This window comes from Neomonachus schauinslandi, chromosome 8, assembly GCF_002201575.2.
Source record: "Neomonachus schauinslandi chromosome 8, ASM220157v2, whole genome shotgun sequence".
In the NCBI taxonomy this organism is placed as follows: domain Eukaryota; kingdom Metazoa; phylum Chordata; class Mammalia; order Carnivora; family Phocidae; genus Neomonachus; species Neomonachus schauinslandi.
Window position 1 is genome coordinate 44663940 of NC_058410.1, and position 21667 is coordinate 44685606.

Sequence of the window (21667 nt, forward strand, 5' to 3'; positions counted from 1 at the left end):
AATTAGAGACAACGCTGATTTTGTAAGAAACAAAATCAGTTCCCAACCATCTCAGAAGAAAAAAGCTTTATGTAGATTTGGCCTCCGTCCCTTTTGTAAGAACACACCTCAAATAACTTTGCGTTTCATAGTTACAATGTGTTATTTTCTGAAGAAAGTCATGCAAAGTGTGGGCATCTGACCTCAGCAATATTTTTAATTAGGTACAAAAGCATCTGACACAGTAATTCAGACTGTAATCACTGTGCCACCTTCATTCAGTTTGTTGGGAGAGCAGTTTTGGTTGCTCCTACGTCTCAGCACTTGGCTTTGCAGACAGTTTGAAAAGGTGGATTTGCCTGGGAAAGCCATACAGTATCTGCTGGGCCCGAGGTGAGGAGGAAGCAAAGTGGGATGAAGGCCCCTCAGGCAGGGAGGCCTCCTGCTCGGCGGGCGCCCTGACAGGCCACCGCACATCCCATCCCAAGTGGAGTCAGGAACAGGCAGCTGCTGAGGTGGTTGTGTGGTACTGTGTTTTGTTTTAATCTACAATCATAATTGCTAACAACCACCCTGGTGTGTTTCTCATGCTTCAAGTAATTTCATTCCTTCCAGAAGAATGTTAGCAATGCTTTTAGTTCTAGTTATCAAAGGAAAGGAAATGAGCCACAATAACAAGATTAAGTTTAAACAGACCTGCTGCGAACCCAGTATCAGATAAAATAGACTTAAAGGTGAACATACTATTATACACGTTTTTGCAACAGCTGCATTCTCCCACTTAGCCTGTGCAGAAGTAAAATCTGATAAAGCGAACTTAAGTTACTTTAATTCATGTTAAATACAACTCTGTACAGATTGCACATTTTATACCAAAGCAGCTCAATATCACAGAGAAATGAAAATGCCCTCTGAGAATTTTCATTTTCCTAGCCCAACAAAACCCAACAGACTCTTGCCCTAAGGGTCAGAACAAAACCAGATGCACTACTTTGTAAACAGTAGGTGAGGTGGTCCCTAGGACTCCACCGCAGGATCCTATGAAATCTCAGGCACACCCATGCGCACACCGACGCACACGCGAGCACACACACGCGCGCACACACACACGCACACTTGACCCCATCTCCCGTCTTCCAGGGCCGCACACAGCCCGCCGCCCGGTACCGCAGCAGGTTGCTTTCACAGTGTGCTCACAAGAGAGCAGTCATGGCTGTGGGGCTGAGGGGTTGGAGGCAGTCTCGGGGGGCCGCGTAGGCGGCGCTGGCGGCCGGCTTCGCCCGCGGCTCCTGGTAGTCGGGGTGGACGCGCTCCGCGACCGGGCCGCCCGCTGTCGGCTGATCGTAGCCCGGACGCCGGGCTGCGGGCGCGGGGCGCGGCGGCGTCTGGTACGACGCGCCGCCGGCCGGGAGCGCGTGCGCGTGCGTTTGCGCGTGCGCCGGCCCGGGTCCCGGCGCGCGGTAGCCGCCCTGCGCCGAGAAGGCGTGCGCCCGCGCCCCGTGCCGCTCCACGATGGGCGTGGCGTACTCGGGCTCGGGGTGGGTCAAGGGCAGGGCGTACTCGTGGCGGCCGGCCGGCAGGGGGCAGTCGTAGTGGCTGCCGGCCTCGGCGCTCGGCGCGGCCTCGTCCGCCTCGGTGTCCATCGGACGGAAGGTGGAGCCCTTCCTGGTCACGGTCCCGGTGCCAATCATGAGCGGCGGCTGGTAATCTGAAATCAGAAGCGCAGGAGACGCACCGTGTGTGTGCCACACGGACGCCCGGGCAAGCCGGCTGTTTGCGGAGAGGGGTGCTCTGCGGAGCCAACTCGGCTGAGTGCCTGCGATGCAGCAGGCAGGGTGAGAGAGCCCGAGGTGTAAAAGGCGGAGGTGCCACACACAGGGGCTTACACAACCGAACTCGTGCGTTAGGAAGCCTCAGCGCAGCGCGGGAACCTAGAGAAGGCAGAGATGACACTTCCCCACACCTGCAGGGGTAAGGGGAAAACACCGCATGGAGCTCTCAAACTGGCTCCTGAGATGCCAGATTTTGGAGGTGGAACGGGAACGGTGATTCAACAACCTCTTAAAAACCATGGGAAGAGTCGGAGTTTGATGTGGCCAGAGTATGAGGGACATGGTGTAGTTTAATGGAATACGAAGACCAAAATAGTAGGTTGGGGACTAATGATAATGGCGATGGTAACGATAAAGCTCCCACTTATTGAGTCCTTACTCTGTGCCAGGCATTAGTCTAAGATATTATCAGTCAGTGAAATCCTCAAAAAAAGTACAAAGAAGAGGTAGTGACTGTTACTCCATTTGACAAACGGAAAACGGAAGCAGGTTGAGATGAAGTAACATCTCCAAGATCACCCAGCTGGCAGCCAGTGGAGCCAGAGGTCGAACTCAGGTCGCAGGTGTATGCTGTTAACCGTAGGCTCCTTCATAGAGTGCCAGTGCCTTGCTAGCAAGTTTGGCTTACTTCTGTAGAAACTACTGAGGATTCTAAAGAAGAGACTGGCACAGGTAGAGGTAACCTGGAAGCCGACTGAAGAAGGAAAGATCAAAAAATGAGAAAAAAAGGAAAAGTGTAAGTCACACACTAGGGGTCTGGCAGCAGCCTTGGAAAGGCCACCCTTTGGAGACATGACTCAGAGAAATGTATTACCAGCAATGTGGGGCATGAGGAAAGAGGGCAGCCAAGGCCCCTTCCCAGGTGTCAAGCCCAGAAGCCTGGGATACACAGTTGGGAAGCCACTGGGAAGAGAATGTATGGAGCAGTCGTGGGGAGGGTTGGGAACAAGGGGTTCAATTTGGGGCCCACTGAGGAACTGGTGGCACTCGCATCGCAGGTAGAGGCGTCCAGCAGGTGAGAATTACTCACTTCTTGGGGAAAGCGAGGGAAGTCTGGGCTTAGCGACTGAGGAGACAAAAATGCAAGGAAGGGCTCTCTATTGGGAGCTCTGAAGCCGGCATCGGCGGCGGTGGGGGGGAGGGGGTTGGGGGTGGTGAGACTGCTGAAGAGAGAGACTGTGGCTAAGTGAGGGGAAGAGCAAGACTCAGGGGCTCACACAGTCAAGGTGCCCAAGAAGGACCACACAGTGGGGGAGGGCAACAGGCTGCACCAGAAGCTAAAGAACAATGAAAGGAAGAGGACAGAGAAGGGGGTCTTTCCTCCCCTTGTTCTATCTACAAGGTAGCACTAGAATTGTCGGGGACCGGGGATGAAGGAATAAGAAGATGGATTTTGCGGGGAGAGATGCTCTCTTTGCCCTGAAGTGGCTCAAGCAAGCTTTCCACTGGTAGCTTTCTGACTTTGATACACACACGCACCACCTGGGAACTTCTGGGTTGGTAGGCCTGGGGCATGGCCTGAAAGCCCGCATTTCTGGCAAGCTCCCCGATGCTGCTGGCCCTCAGAATGCACTATGGGTAGCGAGAAGCTAAGCAGTGCTTCTCAGGGAGTGTGGTCTGCAGATGCCTACATATCTGAGAACCGAGACAGGTGTGCAAAAAGACAAGTACACAAATTCAGAGCAAGTGTTTAGAAACTCACGGCAATTTGAGAGTACCTTTATGTCCACTGAGCCTAATAAAAGGCTTAGAGCTTTGTATTTTGTATATATTTTTTAAAATGTCATTATTGCTCCTCATTTTTACAGTGGACCCTGAACAACAGGGGTTTGAACTGTGTGTGTCCACTTATAGGCGGATTTTTTTTTTCAATACAGCATAGTACTGGAAATGTATTTTCCTCTATGATTTTCTTAATAACATTTTCTCTCACTTTATTGTAAGAATACAATATATAATGCATATAACATACAAAGTGTGTGTTAACTGTTTATGTTATTTGTAAGGATGGAGTCAACAGTAGGTTGTTCTGGTCAGCAATAAGCTATGAGCAGTTAAGTCTTGGGGGAGTCAGAAGTTATACATGGATTTTTGACTGCGCAGGGGGGTGGCATCCCTAACCCCCTTGTTGTTCAAGGGTCACGTGAATTGTATTTTACAAAAGTATTAGTTCTTGATGGATTAGAAATAACTTTTTAAAAGGCAAACAACAAAATGGATCCTTCCCCAAGGACAGTTTGAGAAGCTTGACTCTCAGGAATGGCTAATCCGGCCTCAGAGGCCATTCTAACACTGGACGGCATCATTCATCTCCTAGCTCGTCTTCCACAAGGCCAGGAACTGTGCTTTCCAGGCCCTCTTTCTTAGTGTCTTCACCAAAACCTTAGTAACAGATTAATTCAGGGCTTCCAGATTCTCGTGGTACCTCAGGGGCCATTGTTATAGTTCTGCTCTAGCTCCTGTTGGTGTAATGGCCTTGTCTGAATGGGCTTTTGAGAGAGATCTCAGTGTCCGTTTGCAACTCTGTGCAGAGTTAAGAAAGAAGACTATACACATTACTGACTTATTGGGCCTCATCTAAACACAAGGGTTTTCATCTTATTTCCCTCCTGGTCTCCCCGCTCCCAGAAGCAGCACGTCTGACCCCAGAGCACTGTCCCAGAGGCTTAACCCTTACCTGCCATATCACTTGTGATGAGATCTAACTTTTGCGTCATTTCCTTTTCATTATCATAGCTGATGGTGAACTCAGCAGACTGATGTCTGGCAAAGGGATATTTGATCTGCTTCCAACAGTCTGGAATAAAGATAACAGGAAACTAATATCTCAGAAGTGTAACACACATTGTCCATGATGTGTTTCTCGACGAGTCAGGGGTCAGACCGCCTCCTGCCGGCTGACCTTATGTGTAAGTGCATGGCCACGGCTCCTCAGATACATGTGGTAGAAACAGCATGCTGTGGTCGTTACAACAACAACGGACAGCATTCCGACCACGCTTTCCACTTGCCTTTGCTATGTATCTGTGTACCCCTCACGTCCCAGATTATCCCTATGTTACACACGTGGGGGGCATGGTTTCCCGTCATCTGCACAGACGCGACACTCGTGTCTCAGGAGTCAACACATCCGGCTCTTGAGACCCTGCAGAGGGGGTGTCCCAAAGTGCCCCTAAGATTCTGAGGGGTCCTGCCCTGCTGCCCTCTCTCTGGACCGCGGCTGACTCATCGCACGGGCATCGTGTAGTCCTAACGATTCTCTGCAACCTGAACCTGAACCCTGCCTGGTTCTTCCTTCACTTTCGCAGAATGGGAAATACTGTGGAAGCCTGGAGTTGCAGAGTATGCTGGACAACGTACTTTGTGAAAATGGGGCTTTTATAACTTCTCCTGGGTGACAGGCATTGGGGTGGCCTAAACTCCAATGGCCAAAAACCCTGAATGTTGATAAATGATGGGATAATGCTGAACAAAATTAAAAGTAACTGGCCATGAAAACTCCCAACTGAAATAAGGAGATAGGACACAATATTCCATTTCTTTTAGGCTTGCTACCTTAAAGGCTATAGAGCTTATTTTTTTTAACCATGTAAGTGTGGGCCACAGACCTAATCATGCTTTTAATCAGCAGACCTGTCCCTTCTGTAAGACAGAATAAAACCGTAGATAGAGTTTTCTGTAAACCAACCTGTTTTCTGGGCCTTAGCTGATCCATATGGATTTCCTTTCTTCTTCCTCCTACAGAGACAAAAGAATCCTACTTGAAAAGGTTTCTAAGTGATAAATGTTGTTTAGAGAAGAATACATTATACTTTCTACCCCTACCCAACTTGTTCTTAAAACATATATTAACATTTTATCTTGGCCAAAGTAATGCTGCTTTTCTACACATGAGTATCTGGAAAGCAAACATTTTGGTTTTGTGATTATTTGCATAGAGAAGAAACTTAAAAATGTCAAGTCACATACTTTCTGAGGGCTGCAAAGATTCCCATTCCAGCAAGCAGCACGGCAAGGAGCACCAGCGGAATAGCAACAGCTGTGATGTTTATTCCTGGGAAGGGGGAAGCCGCCACATTACAACAGAAATGAGCTGCAGCCCAAGTTCACAATCTAAAACTCAACACTAACTTGAAGGGTCTTCAACAGTTTAATATATGGGGAAAATGAATATGTGCTAGGCATTTCCTGATATCAGAAGGCAAACAGGATTCAAAATCCTGGCTGAGGTTTAGGAAAATAAATTTTCTTTTATTTTCCAAAAAGGCAATTTTTGATGGTCCTCAGGGATTGACACCTACTCTGAGCTTGTTGTTTGGACAACATTAGACTCCAAAATCAGAACTGGGCGGGGGAGGTTTCAAGCTGGCCCACCCAGCTGGCCCGGAGGTAATCAGCTCAAGGAACCAGTTCCCCCAGATGGTGGGAGGCTTTGCACGTGAACAATAACAGGAGCTGGGAGGTGGGGCGGAAGGGGAGAAGAGCCCTGGGCTTCCCGTTACCAGGGCTCTGGAGCGGAGGGCTGAGAGGAAATGCAGACTGATGACCTCAGACAGCATTTCCACTCTGCCCACGGAATACCGTGTCTTCCTACTTCAAAAAAGGAAGTCACTTTAACAGCTACTAAAGGAGGCCCCAGGCTTGTAGACACTATGGAAACTAAAAGGGAAATATTTGTTCTTCACCCTTTATCTGTGATCCCTGAGAAGAAAACAGGGATGATCAGGAGTGGAAATGTGTAGTTCATGAAATGGGGGGGGGGCCATATAAGGACCTTCAAAAGGAACAAAAGTCGTAAATAACAGCGGTGTTATTTACCAGAGTGGAGATTTGGGAAAAATCTAAGAACTTAAACATCCAACAATAGGGGAATGGTTAACTAAGTGATGGTATATCCATATGAAAAAATACTATAAAGGTATTAGCAACTGTGTTTTTCAACTGCTTAATAACACGGGAAGATGCTCATGATCCAATGTTAAGAGAAAAAATATATGCTACAGAACAAAGTATGTGGAATGCTACCATTTTTTCTCAAAGTTATAGATAAATATAGTTGATTGGATACAGTGGAATATGGTGATTATCTGTGGATGCTAATTTATGGCTTATTTTTATTTTCATATTTATAGATCTCTAATCTTTCTGAATTTTATAAAACTAATACACAAATCATCTTATATTCTGAAAAAATAAATGACTTTTAATGTTTATTACTTGAATAGATTATATATTTACACATTCAAACTTCAAAAAGTATACAAAAGTCTCCCTCCTGCCCCTGATCCTCCTCTATGGGAAGCCAAATTATGATTCTTGACATTCTTCCAGAGATATTGGAATGATTATCTCTATATATTCATTCTTTAGTGCCTTTTTTTAAAAAAAAATTTATTTATTTGAGAGAGAGAGAGAGTGAGCACAAGCGGGCAGAGGGTCAGAGGGAGAGGGAGAAACAGACTCCCTGCTGAGCAGGGAGCCCGATGTGGGACTCGATCCCAGGACCATGGGATCATGACCTGAGCTGAAGGCAGACGCTTAACGACTGAGCCACCCAGGCGCCCCTCTTTATCCCCTTTTTTGCACACATGATAGAGTGCTATATGGACTGTTCCATCCTTTGCGTATTTTCTTAAGTTTGTCTCTGTCTCTAGCTTCCTCCATTACTAAACACATTTATTTTTCATGGCTGCAGAGTATTCCATTGTATGGAGGTGCTATTATTTTTCCATAAAATCTTTACCTGGTGTTTGAAGGGCAAATACTACTTTCTCTACTTACAATATTGCACCAAAGAGTTGTGGAGATACATCATTTTACACACAGAGCCATCGGACTCCGGACATTCATACGACAGAGAAAAAAGTTTTTGTTGAAGCTACTGTAATAATCACACGGAGTCCAGTTATGCTCCTGAGGAAACCACAAAAAAGGAACTGCTCTACCTGTGGGCATTTCTGGAGAGGGGACAGATTTTGTGATCGTCTCATCTTCTCTTTCAGTGGAACCGACAGTATTTGGACTTGTTTTACGCAACACCAACGACTCATTACCTGAGGCAGAGAAGAGGTTGGAAGAACCACATTAGTAACAACTATCTGTCAAAGGGCACGATCCGAACCGAGGAACTCGCTGACTTGCCTTGTGTGACCTGGCAGCCAAAGAGCTCCACTTTCAAGGCTATCCTCTGGTGCCATGTCTGGGGGACAACCCGCACGTATCTGGCCACGATGGGAGGGATGAAATTATTCCTCACTGGATCCCGAAAATTAGAGTTGCCCTGAAACACCTGTAGAATCAAATAACTTTGACCTAAAGAGGCTAGTGGTTAGCGCATCCGTCTTTCTCACCCTACTCCTACCTGGCTGTAGGACACCAGAGCCAGGAACCTAGGTCTGTGGCGGTTCTGCAGACACGCTTGGTAGTGCAGACGCAAGGCTTTGCCAACAAAGACTGCGTGACCTAACTAGGGTGGTGCTGCAGATCTGTTTTCTGGAAACACACTGATAAAAACATCTGGAGACCCACTCTCCCACTCAGTTCTTTCCTCTCAAGTTTCTCTTACCTTTTCTTTATTACTCGCAATTCCTTTATAGGTCCTCCACTTGGAGTTGCTGTTTTTGAACTTCATCACGAAACTCTTAACATAAAAGTTGAAATTCGACTGTGCGGATCCTGTGGTCATAATTCCTTGTAAGAAAATATTATTGATAGGTTAGATTTTACAATATAGCATGTATTACAATACCAGGTTTCTTTCTTTATTTTTTTTCTCACTTGAAATCTTAAATCATTTTGCAGGCCAATTTTTCTTATTTGCATTTTGAAACCTGACCACAGCTGAGTGGTTCCACACTGATAACATGCCATAAAAAGGTTTCTTCTAGGGCGCCCGGGTGGCTCAGTCCATTAAGCATCTGCCTTCAGCCCAGGTCATGATCCCAGGGTCCTGGGATCAAGCCACACACTGGGCTCCCCGCTCAGCGGGGAGTCGGCTTCTCCCTCTCCCTCTGCTGTTACCCCTGCTTGTGCTCTCTCTCTCTGTCAAATGAATAAATAAAATCTTAAAAAAAAAAAAAAAAAGTTTCATCTACTCCTTATAGCCACACTTAGAATCTGCACCCAGGTTCTTCCCATCAAGACAATGCGAAGCCTTGTTACTTTTAGAAAAGACACAGAATACTTTGAGGTACAGAAAGAGGTGCCTATGTAGCTCAGAAACATAATTTCAACTGCCCGTCGTTTTGCATTTGTGAAACTGTACCCGTTATTTTCTTTTTCTCTCCCAAATCGGTCTCCAGCCACTCGCGCTGTTTACGGTTCTTGCCACTGTCCCCCGAAGCCCATGACAGGTCTTGGCCCTGAACTTGGGCTTGGCCAGGAGACCAGTGAACTTGTTCTCCCATCTCACTGACCCACTGCCAAGAAGCTCTGATCTGTGTGTCAGGTTCCAAACTCAATGATCTGCTGCAACCTAAAAAAAAAAAAGCCAAGAAAGTATTTCAGATATAAACACAAAATGAAAGCAAAAAAAAGTACTCCATTTCAACTAGAATTATTCAGTTGATTTACTTCCATTCTGATATCAAATCAACTGTTTATTAGTTTTTTAATGGCCCAGACTTTTCATCTGACTCATTTGTACTGTGGTCCCTTGCAACTGCTGCTTTTCTTTTTAATGGGCCTCACTGAAGTCGCATCCCCTATAAATGACGTCTCTCTGTTCCTACTGTAGATTTTCCTTCCTAGACTTCTAAATTCACCCTCATTTCAGCAAAGTACAATGTGTCTTAAATGTGTTTCAAATGCTGAAGGTTCTTCTCACTTGATCAGAGAGGACTCTATTGTCTGTGTCCTTGAAGAGGACGGACATCCGGGTGCTCTGAAGATCAGTAAATTGTACTCAACATCATCATTGTCATGTCCAAGACAATGTGGAGGTTGGCAAATAAAGGCCACACTCCTCTCCTGGACAAAGAAGACATATTCATATTGTTGTCTGGAAATATTTTACTTTATGCTGAGAGAATATTTACACAGAATATATTCCATGAGGGAGGGGCTAAGAAGCCCTTATTTCACACACTCGTGTTCAGGCACTTTATTCAAGATGACCACAAATCAAACTAATATTTAAAAGCTTTTCCTATTAAAATCTAACAGAAAGGAATTTTATCTTAACATAAGTGGCATTTTGCATTTTCATCGTTTTTTTTGGCAAAAGTGTGAGAGAGCTTCTATTACAGAGAAAAGTTATTCTGTACTTCGTGCTAATTGAGTTCCTGTCTCGGTATTTTTAAGTTACAGCGCACTTGGTGCTGTGTGACCTGCGAGGGAGGAAAACAAAACCCTTAAACTATAGCGCGGGAGGGGGATGGGAGAATAAACCACCACTGAAGACGTTAAAATATCAAATTCTTTTTTTTTAAAGATGTTTTTTATTTATTCGACAGAGAGGCACAGCGAGAGAGGGAACACAAGCAAGGGGAGTGGGAGAGGGAGAAGCAGGCTTCCCGCCGAGCAGGGAGCCCGATGCGGGGCTCGATCCCAGGACCCTGGGATCATGACCTGAGCCGAAGGCAGACGCTCAACGACTGAGCCACCCAGGCGCCCCCTAAAATATCAAATTCTTAAGGAAAGCTGGATCCTTACCGTTGGAGGTAAAGAGAAATCGCTTGTCGGACAGGGAACCGCTGCAATGATAAACAGAAACAGGAGGAGGTGAGCTGCTTACCTGGATCACAACGATGGACACAGCACCACAGCCCAGGCATCATGGAGCCTTCCCGCACCTCACGGGGTCCTCACCGCACCCCAGCAAGGCTCTTACCATCTTCATCACTGGCCTTTTATAGAGAAACTCAGGACCACTGAAGGGAAGCAACGTTACTAACGCCAACCAGTCACACTCCTCCCTACAGCCGTGAACCACCCTCCCTCTGGATGACAAGGTGCAGCGGGAGAAAACTCATAGCATCTCACTGACCGGCCTGAGCTGGGCCTCGCCGCTGCGGGACAGTCCTACTGCTGAGCTGGCATTAACCCCGGGGCCTGTGGACTCTAGGATGTCTACAGTTTGTGGTGCACCCAGAGGCAAATATCATATCGACCTCACTCTGCAGCTGTCTCCTTCCATGGAGAAGAGATCCCGAAGGCCCAAGACTGTATTTACCTTTTTGTAAGTCCCTCACCAACTCAACAGTGTGAAACTATGTAGAAAATTTGAAGTTCTCAAGGTGAATCTTGCATGCATAGTACTCAGTATACTGATACTCGAGAAACTGTACAAAGAGTTAGATGCCACTGTTGTGTGCAATTACTTTACAATCTGAGAGGACTGCTTGTTACTTAAATGTTTAACTCTGAATTACAACCAGCAACCATGGACAGAGAGAGTACTGAATGGTGAAATCCACAGAAAACCCAGAAAGAGTCTGGACAAGAGTCTGGACAAGAGTCTGGACAAGAGTCTAAGAACCTTCCCAGCAAAGCTCTGGGACCATTGCTTAGAAGTACCAGGTGGTCCAAGTCCCCGGAATGGACCTTTTCGTTCATATTCTTTGTCCACTCTCGAGCGGAGACTCCACAGCCCTGCCATTCCACATAAAGGTTCTGTTATACCCGCTGCACTGAATACAAGGCAGGCACCCATCATTTCTCACATGAAGATGCGGACCCGCTTGCCGAAATTCACATTTCGTGCCAAAGCCGGGGTCAAGATCCAGCTCTCCTAACTTCTAAAGAAAGGTGCACGTGGTTCACATTCCAAGTTCTATTAATTTACTTAGAGCCTCTATTTGACTGCTTTTTCCATTTTTTTCCTAACATTCCTGCACTAAGTATTACACTTGAAATTTTGCCCAAATAAAGCACCTGATACCGTGGCAACTCGGAGGGCCTCAACTCGCTCCCGCTGCATGAGACACTAAAATATTTATTTTGTTGTTGTTGAAAAAGAGAAGTTAGGGCAAGAAGGGTAACTGTGGTGTTAACCCTGGGAAGACACCGCCAGGGGAGGCTCTCCTCCCAATGGCTCTCTGCCTGGCTCTTCGCCCGTGATCAGCTGCGATACATTTTTCCATTGCACTCTATTAAACTAAATACAACCACTTGGAGAATTCTATTGGTAAATGAGCCTCCTCTCCTAGAAACGAAAACCCTCCAGGAGGCTGGGGTTCTGAGGCAGTCACACGTCAGGGTGAATGCATTCAATCAGATGCCTGGAATTGCCGGCCTTCCCCGGGGGCTCGAGAAGCCATCAAGAAGAGGCTGATGTCAACTGAAAAAGCAAAGCCTTCGCTGCTGGTGGTGTGAGCCTTCACCCTTGGTCTGAGGTCAGCCTCTCTTCCTGATTCCATTCTGGTCTCCTCAAATCAAGGAAGTGACCCGACCCGGATGAATCCCGGAAGAACCCTAGATATTTACTTTAGGGACTCCTTCTTCCTCAGTGGCAGAGCTTTTTCCTGAACACCAAACAATCATGCGTGGGAACACAAGTTCAATGACCGCATGCACACTGCTTCCCCAGCAGCACACGGGCACAGAGAAAAACAACTGCCCCCTGAAGACTTGGGAGTCAGGAGGAGTGGAAGACATGTGTCCGCATGTAGTTCACTCTTCTCTGCTCAGGACAAAAAGCCAGAGCAAAATCAGAGCTAGAAGGAAGAAGGGACCTTGATATAAACCTGGACTTTCTCTTCTTACCAAAACAAAAATCGAACAGTTTGTTCAAATAACTACATGGAATGTGGAGCAAAACTCTTCCTGATTCATTCGTGGTTGAGATTTCTGGACTCTGCATGAACGTTTAATATTGGCTTACATAAAGAGACTTCATCTGTATCAAGCCCAGAAGTAATTGAGAACGTGTCTACTTCTCTTCAAGTAGTTTAAATAATTTTTTTTCAAAAGTAAAATAAAATCCTCATAGTACAAGTTCAACTTTTTACGGTCCTTTTTTTCTACAAAAGAAGCACTGAAATGTATACAAACATAGGCAAGAGATTCCAAAAAACAGATTTAAAACCAGAGGCCAATTCTTTGTTCCTATCTGGAGATGTGGCTCCCAACAAATCTAGGCCACAGCATGGCATCTTTCTGAAATAGTGCCCTGGTGTCAATATATTAGACCATAAAAAATGTAAACAGAAACAGATCCTCAAAAGTCAAGGTCAAGCCGACACAGCTTACTGTGTATAAGCAATCACTTTTATTATAAATCAGGATATAATATTTATGTTCCACAAACCTTGAGGCAAATACATAAGTGAAAAAATATATGTACATACTTATGTGTGTATATAGGCATATATAATGCGTGCATATTTCTTTATATATAGTACATACATGTACATGCATACATGTATGTATAAAATACATGCATGTGTATATAAAATGAATTTATAATACACAAATATATAAATTTTATTTATTTGAGTAAGGATTTTACTTTCTAAAGGTACTCTGCTACTAGGCATTTAGATCTTAAATTTGGGACTGATTTGTCTTTGGTCACACAATCGGAAAAGAACACTTTGGGGCCTCTCAAAGCTAAAAGTCCTATCCAGGGGGAAAGTAGAGGGGAGTCCTCTCTATAGCAAGCAGAGAACACAAAGACAGAGCGGTGAGCCTGCCCATCAGAGTGCAGCCTGCACCCAATCCTTAGTGGATGACTGCCTTCTGTAGATTACATACAGCATCACTGGGTGGCTTGTAAAAGACTTGGACTGGAATACCCTCTCCAGTTACCCCACCCGCAGCCCCCGACTCAGAATTGCCAGTGGGAGCTCTGCCTTTTCCCTCAGCCACCCACCAGCCAAGGCTCTGGACGTGAGCCTGGTGTGCTGACTGCCACGACTCCTTTCGTGTCCCTCTCTGAGCCTTGACTCTGCTCCCATGTCCCCATATGCCTGGTTCCTGCCTTCCACCAAACCCAAGGCTTGCCTTCTTCGTGAAGGTGGCCTAACCAGTTTCTACCCCTAACTTCAGCCACTGTTTTGAAATCCCCTCTCCTGTGAGCTTAAGCCAACACCTCAATCCAGAAATGGGTATTGGTCCCTAAGTTTACCTATGAATTCATCAATCGGTTCTTTGGAACTTAAGATACATTTTCCTAAAAAACAATATTATAACTTGGAGTCAGAATCCCCATTTGAACTACAGTATCACTAAACAAACCTGTAATACATTTAGATAAAAAGTAGAAGGGGGAGGAAAAAAACTATAACTTTCTCAAAATGACATCAGAGTCACTACATTTATGCTAACTAGGGAACCTATCAACCCCCTTATGTGGTTTTTTTTTTTCACCAGATGAGATGGTCCACACTGCCTGGGAGAACAGAGCAGGGAAACATGACCGTGTTCTTTCTGCACATAAGCAGGGACCATGACAAAATGGCGGGGTGGGGGGGCTGGAGGGGGGGTGGTCGGTGATCTGCACACAGACAGAGAAGTGGTAGAGGATACAGGCCCTGACCTCCTTTTTCCTACTTTTGGATCCTGAAATTGAAATGCCTGTAGTCTCTGTCTTGTGCCATATTCTGGGGACCAAGACTATGGTGACAACCTGTCCAAAAAACACAGGGTCACGATAGCAGGAAGACATTTCTGGGGCAGGCCGGGAGGGAGCAGGAGATAAACACAGTGGCTTGAGGATCACCGTTCTCTCACAAGGCCTCCACCCAAGGAAGGCCTCCCTCTGGCCCATTCCAAGCTGCCTGTTTCTATGGGTGGACACCTGGACCATGAGGCGAGATTATATTTAGTTCTAACAGCTCTTATTTTCCACTCCAGAAGCTGAGGAAACCTAAAAGCATTAAAAGCTCAGGTTGAAATGTTTAAAACAGTTGAACAATTGACATACTTTTTTTCTCAAGAAGCTGAAAGAGCAGAGGATACCAGCAAACAGAGAGGTATATGTTAACAAAAGCCCTCTTTTTTTTTTCATTTCCCAACTATTACTCATCACTAAGAGCTTGTCTCTAGGGATCTCCCGGGGAGCTTGGTAGTTCTATGGAGGCTTATTTCAGTTCCCTGTCTTCTTCAGTACCTTTGGTAATATTGCAGATAACCAATTATTTACTAAAACCGGAAGAACTGAAAACAGACAGCCTTTATTTTCTCCTACTAAAGCACCTGAGAGTAGAAACATTCCTTTGCCCTAGAACTTCTGATGTGTGCCCTTTTAATTCCCTTGTCAGCATAACCAGTGAGCTTCTTTATTGCTGCATTGATCTTCCACAAAGACACCGTAAATGCTGCTTTGAGCACTCACACACATTCCTCCCAGCTGACAAACCCTTGGGACCCTATGCCCACTGTCCCTTCAAAATTATGAGCTGGTAAATTATGCCTTTCGGGTTACCTGCCACTCAGAACAAAAGACAAAGTACTTACTCTCTTGAGAGCACACCATTGGCCAGGATGCCTTCATAGTGGCTTAGCCCTTTGTGCTGAAGCACGCTGATCTGACCGCCCAACTCGTCTGCGATTATTCCTGCATGGATGGCGGCTTTGCACAGTAACGAGGTCTGAAATACAGCAACGTCATCACTCACGGTTACTCCAGAACACATTTAAAATAGGGTGGGAGGTTTCCATCTTGTTATAACATGTGGTCAGGATCCCCGTTTGACCCATGACATTGCTACGCCATAATTCATTTAAATAGAAAGTTTTAGAGGAGGGGAAAAAATTATTGTATAACTATCTCAAAATGACTTCAGAGTCACCACATTTACGCCAACTTGGGCACCCATCCGCCAGAGAGGGAAGTAGGTAACTTACAGTTGTGGCGGCCCTCCAGTGATAATGCCTCCCGACAGTCATGCCCCTGTGTAGGTACCTCCCACTGACTGCACTGGAACACGTAACTTGCTCGGTTCTGCTGCAGATGACACGGCCCAACCAACGGCCACACATGTCATCGTGGCCACCTCCGACCCTCTGGCCCCACCTGATGCACCACATGACTGCAGGAGCTCTTTTAGGCAAGGGAGATTAAGAACTGACCAGCGCAAAGTGCTGACCCACAAACTCATCAGCAAATAACATGGCCGCTATCTTTTTTTTAAGATTTTGTATTTATTTATTTGACAGGGAGAGAGAGGGAGAGAGTAGCAGAGAGAGAGGGAGAAGCAGACTCCCAGGTAAAGTCATTCTGAAAGCAAATGATATGAAACCAGCCAAAGTTAAATAGGAAACCTGTTGGCTAGCACCTACAGATCACGTACTCAGATCTACCATGGAGGAAGCCATTTATTTACCTGTTGTACTAAAACACAGAGCTCTGTCAAGAGGAAGCAAGATAAACAACTAAAGTAAGAAAAAAAACGATGCTATCTCTCTTATTACATATAATTTTTAAGTTCCTTGCGTGGGATGGAAAAATAACAAAGAGACTTTCTATTGCTGGGGGAAAAAACTATACTTCAACTGTTTATTTCCCTTAGTTAATTTCTTGAAGTCACTTAGAAATAGCTTGTGCCAAATATATCTCAAATTCAGGTATTATAAATCATTTTAAGATTCAAACAATTTATAGGCCAAATGAATATCCTGTGTCAATCTTGTAAATAAAGACAATACATGAAAAAGGAAACAAAGAGCAAAATTGCAAAATATGCTGCTTCCACAATCAGGACGTATTAAAAGCAAAAATTAAAGCCAAGTTTGTTTTCCCCTTGCTGGAGAGGAGATTATCAGTCTCCTGGAACATGTTTGTTTTCTTGGATGCACAAAGACACATGTCAATAACTCTTAGAAAAGTTTCATCACTATACAGATTTTCACATTTGTAATAACTCAAGCCAATTCTCATGTGCTAGAAACTCAACTATTTTAAGTAGCAATGTTAATATTCAAAGATCAGATACCAAATTTCTGGGATTGAGATCTGCAAATAGTAAGAAATGAAGGACTGTGTATCTGGAGACAGGACATATACTTTAGACAAATGACTTCTTGTGATGTATTTTTCTCTGGGAACAATGTATACAACCAGAGAGTCTCATTCTGCAGAAGAAACTGGGGGTGCAAGGCAGGAAGAACTGTTACGTAAGTGCAGGGCAGCTGGCTTCCCTGGTCCCAGACACCGTGTTGTTACTCTCTGATGTGAATGGTCAGATCCTTGGCTATTACATGAACCAACAGAAGCATTAAAATACAGAAATAAATTACAAAAAAAAAAGAAAAACCAAAAAACAGATGACCTCTTATAAAAAAACAAATGGAATTATATCCGTAGGTGTTGAAAAGGGTTTTATTTACCATTTCACTTACACCATGCTTAAGTGGAAATGCTAAAAATAGGAATGCATGCACGAATAACCTTGGTTTTTATACTTATTATTTCATTTATTCTCAGAAAAGAGAGAATTGTGCATTTACCTCCGGGGTTTTAGATCTTATTTGACTTGACTTTATGATGAGTTTAGGCACAGCAACAAACACTTTTTAATTTCCTCCCTGCCCTAAAATTACCCTCAATTACTTACATCTCTGTATCCATCCACCAGATTCCCAGAAATGTCTCCTGCTATGTCTCGACAACCAGCTGGGCAGAATTTGCTGGAAAAAGAAAATAAAGAATTGATATTTTATTAAATTACACTTAAACTAAAAAGTATAAATTATACTTAAATGCATTTTCTCTCCTCCATAGAACTTGCAGGAGGGAGTATGTTGTTTTATTTATTTTTTTAATTTTTTAGAAAGATTGATTTATTTATTTGAGAGAGAGAGGGAGAGAATTCTCAAGCAGACTCCCCACTGAGCGCAGAGCCTGATGTGGGCTTGATCCCAGGACCCTGAGATCATGACCTGAGCCGAAATCAAGTGTCAGCCGCTTAACTGACTGAGCCACCCAGGCACCCCAGGCATAATTTGTTTTAATGACAAATCAGAAACCTGACTTATGAAAACACAGATTAATCTAAAATGTAAACCTGAAGGCAAGTTTTACACAATAATTATTTGCTTTATATAAGGATTCATTATAAACTCTCTTAAACAATGAGCTTCCCTAATTCATCTTAATTGATTCAGGTGTCCAAGATATATTTTTTATTTTTATTTATTTTACTTACTTTTTTAAAGTTTGTTTGTTTGTTTGTTTGTTTGTTTGTTTATTTTTAGTAATCTCTACACCCAACGTGGGGCTTGAACTCACAACCTGGAAATCAAGAGCTGCACGCCCTTTCAACTGAGCAGCCAGGTGCCCCTCCGAGATATATTTTTTAAAAAGAAAATTTCTAAACACTATACATAGCATGAGCTTGTTTTTATAAAAAGATACGCTTAAAATATATAAAATAACAACTTATGTTTTTCATGAATGTAAAGAAGACAAGGAAGACTATCTCTGGATTCTCTCCAAGAATAGCATTTTGAGAAACTTCCACTTTCTGTGCCATTTGACTCTGTAATATCTTGATTCAGCCTACTAGCACTCACTCCCCAATAGTAACTTAATGGAAACCACATATGTAAATTTAAATATTCTAGTAGCCATATTAAAAAGGTAAAGAAAAAAAGGCAAAACTAACAATAATATATTCTAGTTAACCCAATATATTCAAATTTTATCATTTCTACATGTAATGAACAAAAAAAAATTGTCAACAAGATATTTCTAGTCTTTTTTCTTTTGTACCAAGTCTTCAAAATCTGCAGTTTATTTTATACTCATAGCACACCTGAACTTGGACTAGTCACAGTTCAAGTCTTTAATAGCCACACATGGCTAGTGATGGTCTACTTTAGTTATAAATTACTTTTGCAATCAGAAAAAAAAAGGTATATATATTTTTCAGCTTTACTGTGGTATAATTGACAAATTGTAAGACATTTCAAATGTATATCACGATGATTTGGTATATGTTACCCAACTAGTAAATTAACATATCCATCGCCTCACATATATTAATATGTAAATGTATATATTTAAATACACACACATATATAACACATATATCTCTGGCAAAAACATTTAAATTCTACTCTCAGCAAATTTCAGTTATATAACACAGTGTTATCTGCTATAGTCATGGTACACATTAGATTCTCAGACCTTATTCATCTGATGGCTGCATATATTAATCAAAAACATTAATATCTAAGGTCAATGCACAAAGACTAAATAGACTCAATTTAGTTCAATTTTACTGTCAAATGAATTTAAGTTTACACTAATCAGGTATTGCCAGCAAATGAGTCATAAAAGCCTTCTGGCTCTTTTTTTTTTTAAGATTTATTTATTTATTTGAGAGAGAGAGAGAGAGAGAACATGAGCGGGAAGGACAGAGGAGAGGGAGAATCTCAAGCCGACTCCATGCTGAGCATAAAACCGGGGCCGAGCTTGATCTCACAGCCTGGAGATGATGACCTGAGCCGAAACCAAGAGTCGGATGCTTAACCGACTGCGCCACCCAGGCGCCCCAAAACCCTTTGACTTTTAAAGCTTTTGACATTTCACAATCATAGATGAGGGAATGTGGATCTGTACTAGTCACCACACCTCATCTTACCCAAACACTAACGGCTAGGCTGTAGCCTAGATGATCTGGCACTGTAACACCACCCTGCAGGCCTGAGTATAATCTTTTCTGTAGGAGGACAGGAAATGACCGCTGATGCCCAGAGGCCCTATCACCACTGGGACTCTACAGGTATGGCTGGAAAGATCTCAGAGAAGGTTGGCATTTGTCCATGATGCATGAATGGCAACTTTACAGGGCAAATGTAATTATTGGTCATTTTAATTTTTATTGTCTATTCAAATTATTGGTCATTTTCTTTTTTGTTTCCCTACTAGACTTAATATTAGTTAACACTAAAATCAATTCGGCATGTAAAATAATCTCATTTATTAGAATATCCGAGATGGTCACGACCATGGACTCTTGTGCCTGACTGTCTGGGCATACTCATGAAGTATGTAGTCCTGGGCAAGCTACTTAACTGCTTTGTGCCTCTGTTTTCAGGGTATGACAGAGCCTACCTTGCAGGCCTGCTAGAACATTCACATGACTTATTTATGTGCAAAGTCCAGGGAGCTATGACTGGCAAGAAGAAAGCACTCTAAGGAGTTATAGCTGTTGTTAGCGGTGTTACTGACAGTTCTCTCTAGACCAGTGGTTCTCAACAGGGAGTGAATTTTGCCCGCTCTGGAAGACATCTGGCAACATCTGGAGATATTTTTGGTTATCACAACTGGCACACAGAGGGTAGAGGACAGGGACACCGGTAAGTATCCAACAATGTACACAACAGCTCTTCACAACAAAGAATCATCTAACCCAAAATAACAATAGTGCCAAGGTTGAGAAGTCCTGCTCTAGACTACTCTTACTTTATAAATGAGGAAATGTACATCAAAGAGATTCAGTAATTTTTCCAGTTGAAGTAAAGCTGAAATCAAAAATTTCATCTCCTATTCTCAGTAAGTTTCTCTTTTGTGAGAAAGACAAAATGAACTCCCTCTGAAAGTGAAGGAATTACAAAAGTCACTTCCAAATGCTGGCCAGGTGAAAAAACAGTCTAGACTCCACTACGGCTCACTGGTACGACAGTAGAACTCAGGGGTCAGCACATTGTAGCTCATGGGCCAAATCCAGGCTGCTGTTTGGTTTTTAAATAAAGTTTTATTGGAACACTGCCACATGCGTTTGTTTACATATTGTCCATGATTGCTTTTGCATCACAGCAGCCAACAGAAACTATGAACAGATGCCAAAGGGACTGCATTGCCTGCAAAATCGAAAATATTTACTATCTGGCCCTGGACAAAAAGTTTGCTGATCTCTGCTATATAAGAAAGCATTTCAAGTATTCTTCATTACTTACAACATAAATGATTTAAAAAAAAATTAAATACAAATAAGGTACTTTATCTGGTTTAATGTGAAAGAAAGCATAATGTCCAGCAACTTATGCCTGCAGCACAGCTTGGACACCGTATTTACCTGTATTCTGTTTTCAAATAATGGTTAGCGCGTTCCAAGCACGTTATTAAATCTGTCATAAATAAAGATAATTGCAATTAGGAGACCGAATGGAAGGATACTCATGCTAAAAAAAAAAATAACAATAATAATTTTAAATAATTTTAAATAAGGACTTTAAAAAATTTTTTTAAAGATTTTATTTATTTGAGAGAGAGACAGTGAGCAAGAGACACAAGCTGGGGGGAGATGGGGAGGGAGAGGCAGACTCCCCGCTGAATAGGGAACCCGATGCGGGGCTCCATCTCAGGACCCTGAGATCACGATCTGAGCAGAGGGCATACGCTTAACTGACTAGGCCACCCAGTGCCCCTAAAAAAGGATTTTTAAAAAGCATTTATTCACTATCTAGTTATTATCTGAATTTTTCTCCTTAAAAATAAATCAAAATTGAGAACACTGTCTCCAGGATTTAACCAATTTCCTCCATTTCTCTTTTCTACCACAAACCATGGTTTTTCAGCAACTGTCCAGTGAACACTAACAGGAACTATTTCAAACAGAAAAACCAACACTGGTTCATTACTGTCCACTACGTGCCTACAAAGATCATGTGTATAATAACCTCCCTTGGCAAGAGGAAAACAATTTCAAAAGCCTGACGTGGTTCATAGAGAAGGTTCGGGAACATTTTAATTTGGCAATTTAGCTAGCGGCATCTGAGTGCCCATGGAACCACGTGCTTACTGAGAATACAACCTTTCCACTTTGATCAGTCAGGACCAAGGACTTAAAAAAGAGAATGCTCTTTGGAATACAGAACTGAAGGAACACTCAGCAACGGGGACGCTAAGATGTTGTGGATTTTAATGCATTTAGATCAACCTAGGATAGTTTCCAAATTATTCCACA

The 21667-nt window shown here is 43.5% G+C and overlaps 1 protein-coding gene across 1 annotated transcript in view; it reads right to left on the reverse strand.

The window, feature by feature from the left end:
• Window positions 1–1172: 1172 nt before the first annotated feature.
• The window catches only part of DCBLD1 (discoidin, CUB and LCCL domain containing 1), a 61033-nt gene continuing 40538 nt past the window's right edge, over window positions 1173–21667 (reverse strand). Inside the window, exons 4-15 of the mRNA XM_044917547.1 lie at window positions 20777–20828; window positions 17309–17381; window positions 15210–15343; window positions 10464–10504; window positions 9076–9285; window positions 8377–8501; window positions 7953–8100; window positions 7757–7864; window positions 5781–5865; window positions 5500–5549; window positions 4489–4608; window positions 1173–1687 (exon numbers count right to left, since the gene is read on the reverse strand). Of these exons, the coding sequence (XP_044773482.1) occupies window positions 1173–1687; window positions 4489–4608; window positions 5500–5549; window positions 5781–5865; window positions 7757–7864; window positions 7953–8100; window positions 8377–8501; window positions 9076–9285; window positions 10464–10504; window positions 15210–15343; window positions 17309–17381; window positions 20777–20828 (1661 nt within the window). The remainder of the gene's footprint in view (window positions 1688–4488; window positions 4609–5499; window positions 5550–5780; window positions 5866–7756; window positions 7865–7952; window positions 8101–8376; window positions 8502–9075; window positions 9286–10463; window positions 10505–15209; window positions 15344–17308; window positions 17382–20776; window positions 20829–21667) is intronic.